The 14490-nt window shown below is 45.6% G+C and overlaps 2 protein-coding genes across 2 annotated transcripts; one reads left to right on the top strand and one right to left on the bottom strand.

Annotated features, from left to right (window-relative positions):
• The first annotated feature begins 134 nt into the window (after positions 1-134).
• tgif2 (TGFB-induced factor homeobox 2) lies at positions 135-8669 on the top strand. The gene is made up of 3 exons (XM_076268718.1): positions 135-440; positions 2601-2866; positions 3778-8669. Exons 1-3 carry the CDS (start codon positions 422-424, stop codon positions 4834-4836), a joined length of 1344 nt encoding a protein of 447 aa, XP_076124833.1. The 5' UTR covers positions 135-421; the 3' UTR covers positions 4837-8669.
• An 82-nt stretch (positions 8670-8751) lies between these two features.
• On the bottom strand, positions 8752-13469 carry myl9b (myosin, light chain 9b, regulatory). The gene is made up of 4 exons (XM_076268719.1): positions 13362-13469; positions 10652-10853; positions 9897-10058; positions 8752-9705 (listed from the first exon to the last, which is right to left on the bottom strand). The coding sequence occupies exons 2-4, from the start codon at positions 10833-10835 to the stop codon at positions 9530-9532; spliced, it is 522 nt and encodes a 173-aa protein (XP_076124834.1). The 5' UTR covers positions 10836-10853; positions 13362-13469; the 3' UTR covers positions 8752-9529.
• Positions 13470-14490: the final 1021 nt, after the last annotated feature.

The raw sequence follows: 14490 nt of genomic DNA, 5'->3' as shown, positions 1-14490 counted from the left end.
CATCTCTGGCAGTCAGTTGTGATGACACTGACTTGTCTGCTGTGGAACACGGTCTATGATTGGATCCCAGTACCATAGAGGAGGGTTTAGACGCTACTGTCAGCTGCCAGCAGACCAGCCAAGAAAGCTGGCGGAGATAGCTGCAGGTAAAAGGATCAAACCACACATCAACAAAACGCGTTTTTGAGAATTATTTATGGCCATGGAAAGCAACGTTCCTGCTGAATTAGCCTCAAAGAAAAATATTATTATCGACAGAAACTAAACGTTGGCGTTACGTCGTGAGAAAATTAGTCAGTCAAACGTGTGCAACACCTTGTGCTTGGCAGAAGAAAAGCCCGTTGTCACCGTTTTGTGGACGACACGCGTTTTCCTAAGGAACTTCGAAGATAGCGGCCCGTTTTCAGACCAGCCACAAACAATGAAACCAGTGAAAAGAGGTAGGTACAAACGGGCTATATTTTACGTCTTTACGTTGAAGCTGTATTCGGTTTCTGGTCAGGATTTCGCCTGTTGGTTTTAAAAGGAATGTGGCTTTTTGTCGTGAGCAAATGCAGCGTGTGTGTTTGTGTTTGAATTTGGAGGGACAGCTAACCAGCTAGTTGTCTTTGGAAGCGAGCATGGTGTCCATCTGGCGGAGCCACGGCGAACAGTCGTGTTGGCTTTGGTTGTGCGTTTGCATGAGGACTCTTTGTACATTTATTTAAGGAATGTAGGGCACCTCGCTAACAGATTTAAACGTTTTAGTCTGTTGGATTCCCAGCAAGTGATTATTTATGATGCTCTCACAGGGTCGTGAAATCTGGCTTATTGATATAACCTTATCGCATTGAAAGATGTTACATTTGATTATATGCTGATGTTAACGTTATGTAAACCCCTGGTCGCCTCGTCGCATCAAAGAAGGGAATTGCTTTCCTAGCTTGCTAGATTGAATTGGAAGGGGGGATTTCCAGTCGTCGTCCTTCTGCATTTAGCTAGCGTGTGGCATTGTTTGCTAGCTAACGTTAGCTCATGGTAGCTTGTCTTGAAAAGTTTCCCTTGTCTGCTGGAAATTCCAGGCCTTAGAATCAGCATGTGTGGCGAATAACGTTTGACATGAATGTAATGCAAATGTTTGCTTTACGACCCCTTTTCCCTTCCGAAAACTACCACAGCCATTTGACGTTCATATTGTAACTTCACTTAAAAGAGATATTTGGGTAACGTTAGCCAAAGAAGTGGAGGAACAAAAGTAAGCCATGGTTACTTTGTTAGCATAACTTGGCTAGCTAGCTTGCTAACGGATTCAAAGAAACAATGGATGGCGACCCAGTAACTACAACTCCAATTCCCAAACTAACAAAAACCGAATTTGGCCGGTAATAAATAATCCACTAGTAGTCAAATTCGCCCGTCTTAACATATTTGTAAAATAAACATGTTCGGATACATAAATGCTGTGCAACACATTTTATGGTTGGTAATTTGCGAGTTAAGAAAGTTTTTTTTTTTCCCCCTCACTGTTTGACAGGGAAGGATTATCTCAACCCAACCCACGCACCCGGACCAAGAACATCTGTCAAGTCTTTCAACGTTATTTCCATGTGACTAACTTACGAAACTAGACAATGCGTCCATGTCCCGTCTTTGGTTTTTAATGATATTTTTTTTACACTTGTTACAGTAATCGAGACCAGACTGGAGATAAGTTGACACGCATCAACATGCGTCGCAAACAGGTCTCTTTAAAGTGACTTTAGCCAGCTTCGCTAGCTAGACTTGGAAACAAAGCATTTTGACGTTAAGATTTCAGCCACCTTTAAACGTAATATTAGCATTAGCACATGTTGCTGTCTCAACATGAAGTTCAAAAGGCGTGAAGACTTGTCCATTGAGAAGGCTAGCAATCAAAAATCCTCGTTGTTTCAGATGCATATTGACGCACACCATCTCCTTTGTTAGCAGAATCAGACTCAGGAACTCCCACATTCTGGCTTCTTCGGAGGGTCTCGGGTTACACCACCAGACAGGGACATTTTGGGCTACTGCAATTCCCAGTCTCTTAGCAAAGCAAGGCCAACTCGGCAAAGCACCGTTTTTGGAACGTATACGAACGGCACTTGCCACAATTAAGTAAACACAAATCATTCACCAAACATAACTTTAGCAAATAATGGAAATTGAAACCATGATCATGGCTTTCTTTTTTCACTCCGGTGCCCCACAATAGTACGGCACAATTTGTTACGTCGATAAACCAGCTGTCTTCAGAATTGGAAGCGGGAAGCCAAACTCTTTGTTTACGTAGAACTCGAGCGTACAAAGTGCCGTCGGAGTCCAACTTTATTGCTGTTTACTGTGAACGTTTTTGTTCTCTTTAGTGCCATATGAGCTCTGAAATGGTAGTTGTTTTTTGTTTGTTTTAAATGTCATTGTCACTGTAGTAAACTTATGTCTGCAGTTTTGATCGTGTAGGGTTAAATGGTGATTTTATTTATTTATTTTTTGCCTAAATCATGTCCGCTGAATCTGGAGCAGTTATTCCTTGTGTTCCCTGGTTCAATTTCAGTGTCTGTTAGCTGCCTCTTTGTAACAGTTGTTGATTTCTGTATCTCCAGCGCTGGAGGAGGAACGAGGCGGAGAGACCGAATATTCAGCCATGTCAGACAGTGACGCAGGTGAAGATGAGGGTTACCCCTTGGACCTATCCAGTGGGGGAAACGGAGGAGCAGGGGGCTCTGGGAAGCGCCGCCGTCGTGGGAACTTGCCCAAGGAAGCAGTACAGGTTCTGAAGAGTTGGCTGTTTGAGCACCGCTTCAATGCCTACCCTTCTGAGCAGGAGAAGCTCAGCCTCTCTGGACAGACCAACCTCTCTGTGCTTCAGGTGAACAGATAATCACACTGTCTTTTGAAACATGACTTGACCTTATCATTGTCTGATGCATGTGTCCCACATATAGCGATGTGTGAATGTTTAGATCCAAAGTCTGTCAGAAAGTAATAGATGGCCTCTGCTAACTCAGGTGCTAGAAGTAGGTCAGTGCATAAGTGCGTCATTTTAATAAACCAAGTCAGACTTTTCCAGCAAAGGAATAAAACAATCAGCTCGTGTTCTAACTTGCACTCAAACTAGCCCGAAACACTGGAGGTGCCATCCTAAGTTTCCAACCACTCCTGGCAGTAGACGCTGAAGTAGCGAAGGCAGGCAGATTGTCCTTGAGAGTGGATTGCTAGTGTTTTGTCAGTGCGTTGGAATGCAGTCGGCTGGGGCCTTTGCTCTCTGTGTCTGGGGCAGATCACAGCACAGCCTTCATTAGGGCCAGCTGTCTTTGTGCTGCAGTGCCAAAACACTGCCACCAGGGGGCATTCGAAGCAGACAGCATGGCACGCTGACTAACACAATCACTGACAGCGGGACAAAGGGAGAGTGCCTGTCAGTGAACACCAGACATTCCCTCCTCATGAGTGGACGGATGTCCCGTTGTTATTTTTGCCGAAAGATCATTTTGACGTTCCACTTTGATCTTGAAAACCTTGAACTGTATTGAAGTTGTAACAGTTTTCTACTGCGCATATGTAACTTTGGACTTTCTGTTAAATTCAAGGCTTGTCTTTGGGTTTGTGTGTGAACTTTTTATTTTTTATTATATTATTATTTATTTATTTGTGTTTAGAGTTACACATTACTGGTGTAACAAATCCTAAATGTTTTTTTTTTTTTTTTTATCAAGCTCTTTAAGCTTATGCCCTCAACTGTCGCTCAGACTTTTAACCCTGCCCCAATTGTCCTCTCAGATCTGTAACTGGTTCATCAATGCACGGAGGCGCCTGCTGCCAGACCTGCTGCGTAAGGACGGAAAGGACCCCACCCAGTTCACCATCTCGCGCCGCGCAGGCAAGGCCGAGGGCCGCCACTCCAGCGGCGGCAGCGGAGCCGGAGGCCCCAGTTCCCCGGAGAGCCCCGCGGCCCCATCGCTCCCGGCGCTGCGCCCCTCCGTAATCCGGCCCGCCCCCACGCTCGACCTCAGCCTTCTGGGCAACACTGCCACGGCCATCCTGACTGGCGCCGGCTGCCTCCCGGGCAGGGACGGGCACGGGCACGTGCGGGCCCTCATGCAGGTGGACGCGCAGGGTCTACTGAAGAAGGAGGCCCACCCTGTGCACCTGTGCGATGAGCAGTCCCCCATCACCACCACCACCACTCACTCAAGCTCCAACCCCTCCGCTGTGACCTCCATACCTCCCCCCTCTGCCACCACCACCACCTCCATTCCCACCTTGGGCACGGCGAGCCCGACTGGTGGCCTCTTCAACACGCCTCCCCCGACCCCACCAGAGCTCTGCCCCTCACAGGACTTCAGTGACCTGAAGTTGCTGGTGGAGGCCGCGCTGCAGAGGGCTGCCGAGCAGGAGCACCAGAAGAGGCAGCAGCAGCAGCAGGAGAAGCAGATGGCGATGCTTCCGGTGTCTGCCACGCCGTCCCCCGAGCCGACAGTCAAGTGCGCCCAGCCTGAGCCCTGCATAGTCAGGGCCAGCAAGCCGGAGCACCAGACCCCCCCAGCTGCCCCGACCCCAAACAGGGACTCCAGCATCCAGCTGAGCTCGCTGGAGAAGCCCGTGATGCCGGTGTCTGTGCCGGTGTTTAGCTCCCATTCCCCACTGCCCTCGGCCCTGCCGGGCGGCGGAGCCACAGTCATGGCCGGATCGCCTGCCAGCTGCCAGGTGGGTACGTGGAGCGTTGTGCGTGGCGACGTCAGACAGGCAGCCACCTCTGCCGCCGTCACTGCCAGCCCCAACGCCACACCAGCCGTGTGGAGCCACTCCCTGCACACAGTCTCAGAGAAGGTCAACTAAAGAGCAGAGGTGTGTGTGCGTGCGTGTGTGTGTGTGTGGGAGAAGTGAGAGGACAAAAGTGAAAACTTTACACCGTTAAAAAAAAACTCCAGGGAGTAGCTAACATTCCCCATCCTCAGCCTGACCAACGCCCCCCTTCCAAACTGACATTTGGCCTATTCCTCTGACATGGCCACTGGCTCCGTGTGTCCCTGCATCTTAATGGGGCTCTCTACTGGTTAATAGAACAGTGGCAGGGGATGTTACTTTCCTGAGAAGAGGCAGTGGTTTGACTTGTTGATGAAAGGCCAGCTGTGGTAGTCGCCTCCTAGCTTAAGTCCCGCGGTGGGGAGAGACTGGGCTCCTGTCCTTAGCAACGCCCCACCTCCCCTGTTGGAGGAGAACTCCTAGCTTAAGTCCCGCGGTGGGGAGAGACTGGGCTCCTGTCCTTAGCAACGCCCCACCTCCCCTGTTGGAGGAGAACTCCTTGAGAGGGCAGGAGATGGCCTCCTCAGAAGTGCTTTTTACGCAAAAGGTTTATCAGGACATTTTAGGACTTTGTAAGGTTTTTCTGTTTATGTTTTTGTTCTTTTTTTGTTTTGTTCTTTTTTTTTTGGTTTTTGGTTTTTTTTACATGAAGGAGGTGGTGGGACTCAGCAGGTCAGTTCAAAAACACTCCTACAACCATAGCTGTAGCAAAAAAAGATGCATGGCTTGTGATTGTTTAGACACACTACAAATTCTCCTCATGCTTTGGACCAAGACGGGAATCGCTGGAAAAATCCACATTACACTAGGTATTTTTAAATTTCCTCCTCCTCACTCACTGTAACTCATTTTGGACTGTGAATCGACCATCTTGTGAAGTCATGGTCACTTTGACATAGCAAGCAAAGCCTACCAGCATAGTAGAGCCCCCACGGCTGTCACGCAATAGACTTTACACATCTGAATGCTGTTCTCACATAGTTACTGTACTTCACACCAACGTCACCAGCAACACTCATGAATGTGTGTGTGTGTGTGTGTGTGTGTGTGTGTGTTTGAATGACTGTGTGGCTGAGTTTCTGTTGTCATACATTCTGCACTTTATTCCTTTCTCGGATCAACAAATGGGCCCCTTTTTTTTTGCCTGTTTTCTAAAGAACCAACTTGATTCTTCAGCCACACTGATTAGGATCTCTCCACAAGACCCTGCTTTGTATGCTAGAGAGGGTGTGAGATTTACAGGTATTCTGACTGAAGAGTCTGAGACAGGAGAGAAGAAAAACACGGGGTATAAAGAACATTTCTAATGAGTCCATTCTGTGGTAAGTGTGAAAAACTACCAAAATGGCTTTACTGTGTAAAGAAAGGAAATAAGAAATCCCCTCTAATAGGTGGTTGGAGTCTTGTTTGAGTTTAGCTTGCCTTTGTTGTCTTAAGCCCTGGCACCACATTAGAGTTCCCTCTGCACCGGTGCTGGGAGACCTGGAAAAGAAGGGATGGGTGCAGCAAAAATGGATTGCTCTGCAGAGGACGTAACTCCGTTCCATCACGGCTGTCAGTGCAGCACAGTGTCAGATTTAAAGGGACCACGCTCTATTAAATGGTGTAGGCGCCGCTGCTTGCAGCTGCCAAGACACCAATCAGGATAGGAGTGTAAAGAAAGGCTTATGTTTGTGTGTGTGTGTGTGTGTGTCTGTCTGCGTTTGTGTCTTTGGTGGAGAGAGAGATAGTAAAGGAGCAACATGTCATAGACATGCGTAGTAAGTGGCACCTCTTCGGTCAGTGGTCCTTTATATATCTATGGCATTTAGGTGGTCTTGAGGACTTGTACTTTGTCAAGTTATGCGGCGTCTCTGCATGTTAAATCAGCAGAAATTGCTTGAAAGAGTGGCGAGAAAGTGGTTGTTTGGGCTTGTTAAGCAAATCCTCCTGAAGGCTGTTTGGCTGCCACCGTGGATTTTTACGGAACGGATCAGTGCTTCAGTCACAACCATGCTTGAGGTGGTAATTTAGTAGACTGGGTGCACATTTCAACCAATCATTTAAACTGGGGCTTGGGAGGGCACCGGAGACATTCGGCTAAGACACTAGCCCTTCAGCTGATCTGTGCATAGCAATCATTTCTTCTCCAGCCCCACTCTTCGCAACCCTTAGCTGATGTCCCACGTGACAAACAAAAAAAACTGGGAGATATATATATTTTTTTTTTTATCTCCAGTCAGGTTGGACAACATTTCAGCCTCAAGCCGAGAATATTGATTGTATTAATATAAGTCAGCACCAAATATGCCTGTAGACATCTGAGAATGTTCACCATCCTTTCAACTGTCAACAAGTATTAGTGTCCTTTTTTTTTCATAGTTTTGAGGACTGGCACAAAACCAGCCATACCCGTAAACCCAGGTATTGCCCCACTCTGAAACGACTGCGGCCCGGATCTGCAGAATCAGATGTTAACCTGACTTTGGCATGCCAATCTCTCACCACCTCCCAGGGGCATTTTCACATGTACCACTCTCCTCCTCCTCTAGAGGGCATCCTCCTCATTCTTTTCTATTTGTTCTGTGGTCGTAGTTTCCATGAAACGGATAAGTGACGTGTCCTCGGTTAGCACCCTCTGTAGCTGCTCTGTTCTCTCCTGCAGAGTCCCTCTGACTGCTCTGTTTTAAGATGTCTGTCTGTCTCTGCCTGGGACGCTTGCTTCTACGTCTGGTAAAAATACATGGTCCACCCATATTTGATATACTTCTCAGTATTGTGTTTCTCCAACAAGATGTTCTTTCCTTTCTTTCTTTTTTACTTTGTCTGATGGATAGGAAATCAAAGGTCTATTTGGTTTTAGTGTATGTGGTGTGCTTTCCTTGGTTTTTTTCATTATGTCCAGTCTGTCTATTTTCCCCCTGAACCTCTGCATGAACTGAAACTGTATAAAGCCAGCATACCATTCGTGAAGGGTACTAGTGGATACCCTGGGCTGTGTGTCAGTCATTCTGCCTGGCCCTTGTCACCTGCCCTATTGTAGAGTTCACCAGAGAAAGCTTAATTCTACTGTTCTATGTATGCTTTAAATAGTTTAACTGAATGTATGTACAAAAAGAACAACCTTTATGTGTCCAGAACGTTAGTCTTTTTTTCAAAGTGTTAGGAGGCAGGCACTGTAGAGTGACCTCTTGGCATTTTAAAGGACAGCTGTTCACATAGGGTTTTAAAATCCATTTGTTTTAATGCATGTTTTAAAAGTGTAGGCCTAACCCTCTTTAGATGGTGAGTTTTCCTCAGGACCAGAATAAGTATCGCAGTTTGAGGACCATTCCCGTAGCCCATGCAGCAACAGTTTCACAAACGCTGGTCTTACCACTATTCAAATCCACTGTGACCATTCCTCCTTGTTACTGATGTACTGGAAACCATTGGATACTGGATAAATATATATGAATATATTTTTTAAATGTTTATATTTTTTCACCGCTGTAGAATGACTGATGGTTAAACTCCTGATTATAGTTGTTCAGAGAATGGGTCCTAGATGCCAACGTGAAATGCATGTGTATATGTGTATATATATCTATATCTTTGGGTCAAGTTTTTTTGTCTGTTGGCATAATGCTTCTACAGAAATGAAACGTGTAGCTTTTTCCCCAGTATGACCAAATGCATTATGATGGATATGTTGTATATTTTAATTTCAGTGCATCATGGATTGAGTTCAGGCAGTGAAACTGGCATTAGTGCCTTAACTGGGATCAAGGGAACCTTCCCTGCCTTCATAGAAACTTGGAGTAGTCAGTGCAATATATGCCTTAAGATGTTTTTGTTTCGTTTTGTTTTCTACAAACATTTCAGAGAAATAAAACTCATTTTCGTAACTGTTTGACTCCGTTGGGTTCATCTCTGTATATCATGTGTGGTACTCAATGACACGTCCCCAAAGCAAAGTCTAATTCAATGTTTGTTTTTAATGCTGGCTTTATTTAGAGAAAACCACAACACAATCTTGTGTTGGATCCTTTCTTTTTCAAAATTAAGTATTCATGTTAACGCTGCTCTGGATATTGCTCATTGAAACAATTCAAACATGGGGAAAGGAATGTCGCCCGTGTTCACAAAAAGGAAAAACATTTAAAACGTTCCAGAAGACAGCATTTCTGACATTGGCCATTTTTTTTATCAGGTATACAACTTGCTCAACAACACTCAATAAATGACTATTTAGCCAACTGCAACTTGCTTCAAAATAACTCTTATCAATACAATTGAAATATAAAGAATTTCCACTGAGGTATGGGTACTGAAGATGCCTTCAGCTCAGCTAGATCATTTGGAATCGCCTCTGTTGCTTCATGCCCATAATAGTTCCTACATATAATTCACTCTTCATTTCAACAGATGCTGAGACTTTTGTCTTGTAACAGATCCTGACACACAACAACAACTATCCTGACACATTTTGCAATGGATCAGCTCATAGGACTCCAGAACCCATATGAAATGTAATTCTTAAAACACATCTTCATGCTTTTTATTGTACATGATAAAAACATGTCTGGAATGTTCCAAGGATATATATATGGCTGTGTCTGAGCCTGAACGGATCAGGTGCTTATGCGTTTATAAAATCGACGTCTTGCCAATTACAAGTGCGATATGTTATATGAAAGGGAGGGGGTGAGCCATCTGGTCAGTGATGCACTGTATGATTGCAGTGGTGCGCCATGAGAGTGGGCGGTTATTCGTCATCCTTGTCCTTGGCTCCGTGCTTCAGGATGCGGGTGAACTCGGCGTAGTTGAAGTTGCCCTTCTTGTCGATGGGTGCCTCCCTGAAGAGCTCGTCCACTTCCTCGTCCGTGAAGCGGTCTCCCATGGTGGTCAGCAGTTCCCGCAAGTGGTCTTCGTGGAGGACACCTGGTCAAGTAGAAGGAGGAGAGTAAGCGTTCTGTCATTCTGTGTGTGTGAGAACAGTGTGTGTGAGAGAGGGAAAGCTGAAGTCTGTATATGATTCGATGGATGTGTGCATGTGGGCACGCCTGCCTATGCTGCTGTGGTATGTCGTGTGCTTTCAGACCCTTCCTGGTCTGTGTCCACTGGCCGCTTACCAGATCCTTCCTCATCGAAGCAGGCAAACGCGTTTCTGATGACGTCCTCGGGGTCGGTGCCATTGAGGCGCTCTCCAAACATGGTGAGGAACATTGTGAAGTTAATGGGACCAGGAGCCTCGGCCATCATACCCTCCAAGTACTCATCGGATGGGTTCTTACCTGTGGGGGAAATACATGGGGATGGGGGGGTCAAGACAGGTCCAACTGCTCACAAATGCAATCCCACTGTCCTTTTAACTACACTCTTCCCTGTCGGCAAAGACCATCTTTTTCACTGTGGCAGCATACCCATATCAAAACCATGAAAACCACAAACCTTTTCATCATGTTACGATTGTGTCAAGGTATGCGAAATATGCCTTGTTCTGATTTAAATCTGAGCTGTTAGACCTCTCTAAAACTAAGCAGCGGTATAGATGAAAGATGCCACCTAAGTAAGTCTATTGAAAGTAAGAATGAATCCTCTGAGCCTTTCTCTTGCCTCAGTCATTATCTAATCCTACCCTGGCTGCTCTTTAACCCCAGGGCCTATTGTCTGGCTCTCACTCTCTCTGTGCTGCCTTTGTTCAATGGGAACTTCAGCCTAGCAGGTATTTAAAGCATCCTCTTATCACCGTGGGGTATCTCCACTCTGTAAGCCCCCCGAGCTCTTTCTAGTTTGCACGGGTTTGCTTAGGTCTGCTGAACATCCTGAGAAGGCGCATAACGACCCTCTTTGAATTCCATCATCTGACAGGGTGCGCTGGTCTTACCCAGGGAGGCCAGCATGTCGTGCAGATCCTCCTTGTCGATGAAGCCATCGCGGTTCTGGTCAATCATGTTGAAGGCCTCCTTGAACTCCTGGATCTGGGACTGGTCAAACATGGCGAAGACGTTAGAAGTGGCCCTCTGTGGCCTCTTCTTGGTGGTCTTCCCCTTGGCGCGTTTGCTGGACATGGTGCCAGTTGGTAGGACCTGAAAGGCAAAGACAAAGCATGTGTGAGTACTCCAGTTAGTTGCATGGCTGTATATTCACTCAAAAGGCTTCTAAAGGTCTGAGTAATAATGACTCATAATGGCTTCCAGAAGTGTGAGAAAGAATCTTTAACTGTCATTTTGATTAGTCTTTTTCTTTTAGTTGAGTGCTCTCCTAATTTGACTTAACCACCAAATTCATTTGCTTGAGAAAATCCTCACAGTTGTATGGGCTTGTGTACGTATTTGTCTCTGCCCGCAGTTCCTGCAGTTGGGTGTTGGCTACATGGTGATTGTCACTGCTCAGGAAGGAATGGGTCATTTCAATGAACCTACACTGAAGGCACACTGTTAGCTCGAGGGCAGAAAGAAAATATCACCCAGGTGAGAAAAGAACTTCACAGAGAACCAAAACATCAATAGAGCTAATGGCTTATCACAATGAAATTTCCTGAAATATCTAAGTAAATTTACTTAACCCTAAGTAAATTACACATCAATGAACAAGCCATTTACAATATAAGGACAAGAGAGAGAGAGACTCGGGAGAATTCACAGTTTATAACACTATGCCCTGAAATTTCTGTTTATGTGCTCAGTGGTTTCATAGTCTTGTTAACAAAGGCTGAATCATGCTGTTCCTTGTAAATGGTACGCTTTTCATTTCCTGAATGAAAGTGCATTCATGTAGTGCAGAGCTCCAGGGACTAAAGGGAGTAAATCTAGTTAGTTTAAGCTCATTTTCTTATCTTAATTTGTTTGCTTTGACCACACCTCTGAACAAAGACTGTTAGTTAGTGTAAAACACAAATTCTCTCTAATTTATATGACCTCATCTTGCTTCTATGGCAGATAATGTAGTCAAATGTCAGTCTTTCTTATAAGTCCTGTCAGAGGTTCAGAGCCTCATACATATCACAGTATATAAAGACTGAAATAAAACAGTATTACAAAACTTAATATTTAAAGGCATCCCATTTATCTTATAAACCTGGTTTAGTACAATTTTTGTAGTTCCTGGGGTATGCTGTTCTGTCTTCTCATATTGTACTGTCTTGCTTTTGGCAGGAGAGGTAAAAGAATCTCTGGGGTCTACTTGACTTCTGTGCTGTTTTTTGTAGAAATGTGTTTGTGTGAGCGTGTATTCTCAGCGTGTGTGTGTGTGTGTGCGCGTTCGCCTGTGTGTGTGTGTGTGTGTGTGTACGTGCTCGCCTGTGTGGGTGTGTGTGCTCGCCTGTGTGTGTGTGTGTGTGTGTGTGTGTGTGTGTGTGTGTGTGTGTGCGTGTGTGCGCTCGCCTGTGTGCTCGCCTGTGTGTGTGTGTGTGTGTGTGTGAATGTAAACAGGGTCCTGGTTTTTCTCAAATCCAAACTGATAAGCAACCCCTTAAATGGCTTTCATTAGGTCTTCCCCCGCTTCTCAGCAAGCATGAACACTTTGTCGTCCATTCGAGTGAATGCTCTGTCTATGGCACCCCAATAACACCTTACAGTCATCAAAAGATGCATACGCATCGATCTTCAAGACCCAGAGGAACTACCTATTTTAGCCTTCCCCTCGAGACATGACACTTCTTCAGGGAACATAGGCCTTTGTTGTAGTTTTTCACCTCCATTTGACTCCCCCGCATACTTCTGCGCCTCCTCCAGACTCAGAAGGCTTCCTAACAGCACCCCCTCTAAGACGATTACATCATCAGACTTACACATCAGTCTGTCCTCTCCTCTACACCCCACCCCCCCCCCCCCCCCCACACACACACATACACATACACACACCTCCTCCTCCTCTAGCCAGCAGGATATGATAATGTGAAGCTTGAGCAACTGACTGATAATCAAATTGCATGTCACCAAGTAGGTTTGCAACATAATAAGAAGCACTTCAAAGATACACTGATGACATCAAAGCAATCGATACTCCCTGGACAGACAGTTGCAAAACTCACCTGCTCAACAACTCACTGCACACAGTTGTCTTGGCAACAAAGCAGCTGAGGAGCGAACATGAAGCCCAAATGCAATGCAATTCAAAATCCAAATGGAAGGCTATATTCTCTCTCAGCACACTATGGATAGATTGTTCTCAACAGCTGACATATGAGTGAGGCCTGTTTATTTGGGTCAGAGGGGTGCTGGAATTCCTCTCTGTAATCCTCAGTGATGATGAAGGTTATCGCCCTCACACACCCAACCGACCCCACCATACCATGGGAGCACACACACCACTTCACAAAGAGAGAGTGTTCGACAACACTCAGATCAGTGCTCACCCCATCAGCCTGACAGAGAGTCCCCAAGACGGCCGGCTTCAGGTCAGCCCAGAGTGTTAACCCAGGCATGACCTGATGCATTCCTAGCCACGACCCAACGGCTTGTCGCTCGCAGCCCCCTCACTGCACAACGGTTCCCCCAGTTCTGGAGAGACATTAGTGCTCCCGACCCAGACATATGAAGACTTCAAAAAGAGAACCCAAACAGACAAAAGAGGAAAAGCAAAAAACATCTCACCTTGGCTTCAGGTGATCAAAATAGGAGCCCTGTAAGCCCTTTGTCAAGTTCCACGGTTGAGAGGGAGGGAGGGAAGCAGTTGTTCTTACGCTACAAAAGTTTGTTTAAAGCATCAGCTTAGTAATGTGCCCCTCCCCTTTCCCTCTCGGCCAACCGGGTGCCCGGGCTTTTCCAAACAGAGCCGGCCCAGTCCAGGGATTTAGCCATATAAGGGAAAAGAATGTGGCGGCTGGAGTCTGTCTCACTACCACAGGGCGTTCGGGATGCAGAGGAATGGAGTTGAAATGACAGGAACTCAGATAAGGCTGCCTTATTTAGTGAAAAAGAAACAGAGTCTGCATGCCTGTGTTTGTGTGTCAGTGTGCACTGGGGTGTCTGTGTGTGTCTCAGACATGTGTGTGTGTCTGTGTCTGAGTGTGTTTCACTGTATGTGTGTTTCACTGTATGTGTGTTTCACTGTATGTGTGTCATAAGCAGCAGTGTGTTTGTGTTTGTGCCTTTTCCCATGAGACTGTAAAACTAGTTAATCTCTCTCTCTCTCTCTTTCTTTCTCTCTTTCTTTCTCTCTCTCTCTCTCTCTCTTTCTGAATGTGGTTTGCATGTTCAAAGGATGGAGAAGACAGGGCAGTCCTTTCCATAGTCCATAATCACTGTGTTGTTTCCAGACAAGAGAACTTCTTTAAAAGGCAGTGTCCTCCATGTTTATCCAAGGTGTAAATCTCCTGGCAGTGGAACATTCACAGATCATTTTCCAATGGTATAGTTCTGCCCATCACTTTAACAGAGTTGGGGCCGGCCTGCAGTGCTAAAGCAACTCCTTAAAAGTCTTGGTACATGTATTTTTTGATTGTTGATAAGTATGTCATACACTAGAAGCTTGGGTATACTAGTGAAAAAGACATTTAGATATTCATAAAAATGAAAGAGCCACTTTTTTTCTTAATCACTGATATGTAATTGATATGTCTACACAACTGCACAGAATACAGTACTCAACCTGCACATAGTATTTAAGGCTTCTTTACACTTCTGGTTAGATGTCAACTGCATTTCATTGGCTCTGTACTCTGCTAAATGACAATAAAGTTGGATCTAATCTAATCTAATCTTTTAGAAATGTGTGTGTGTG

This window comes from Alosa pseudoharengus, unplaced genomic scaffold (assembly GCF_046254945.1).
Source record: "Alosa pseudoharengus isolate Yale_2024_CS ecotype anadromous, Long Island Sound unplaced genomic scaffold, YU_APseudo_1.1 YU_APseudo_1.1_scf_5, whole genome shotgun sequence".
NCBI lineage: Eukaryota > Metazoa > Chordata > Actinopteri > Clupeiformes > Clupeidae > Alosa > Alosa pseudoharengus.
Note: the sequence above shows the minus strand (reverse complement) of the source record. Positions and strands in the feature narration are given on the sequence as shown.

Bases quoted from the DNA above. Each gene is read 5' to 3' on its own strand.
- tgif2 (XM_076268718.1), top strand. The intron at 2,867-3,777 runs GTGAACAGATAA...TTGTCCTCTCAG, and splicing joins CCAACCTCTCTGTGCTTCAG to ATCTGTAACTGGTTCATCAA.
- myl9b (XM_076268719.1), bottom strand. From the start codon at position 10,835: ATGTCCAGCAAACGCGCCAAGGGGAAGACCACCAAGAAGAGGCCACAG. The intron at 10,059-10,651 runs GTAAGACCAGCG...TTTCCCCCACAG, and splicing joins CGACATGCTGGCCTCCCTGG to GTAAGAACCCATCCGATGAG. The intron at 9,706-9,896 runs GTAAGCGGCCAG...CTACTTGACCAG, and splicing joins CTTCGATGAGGAAGGATCTG to GTGTCCTCCACGAAGACCAC.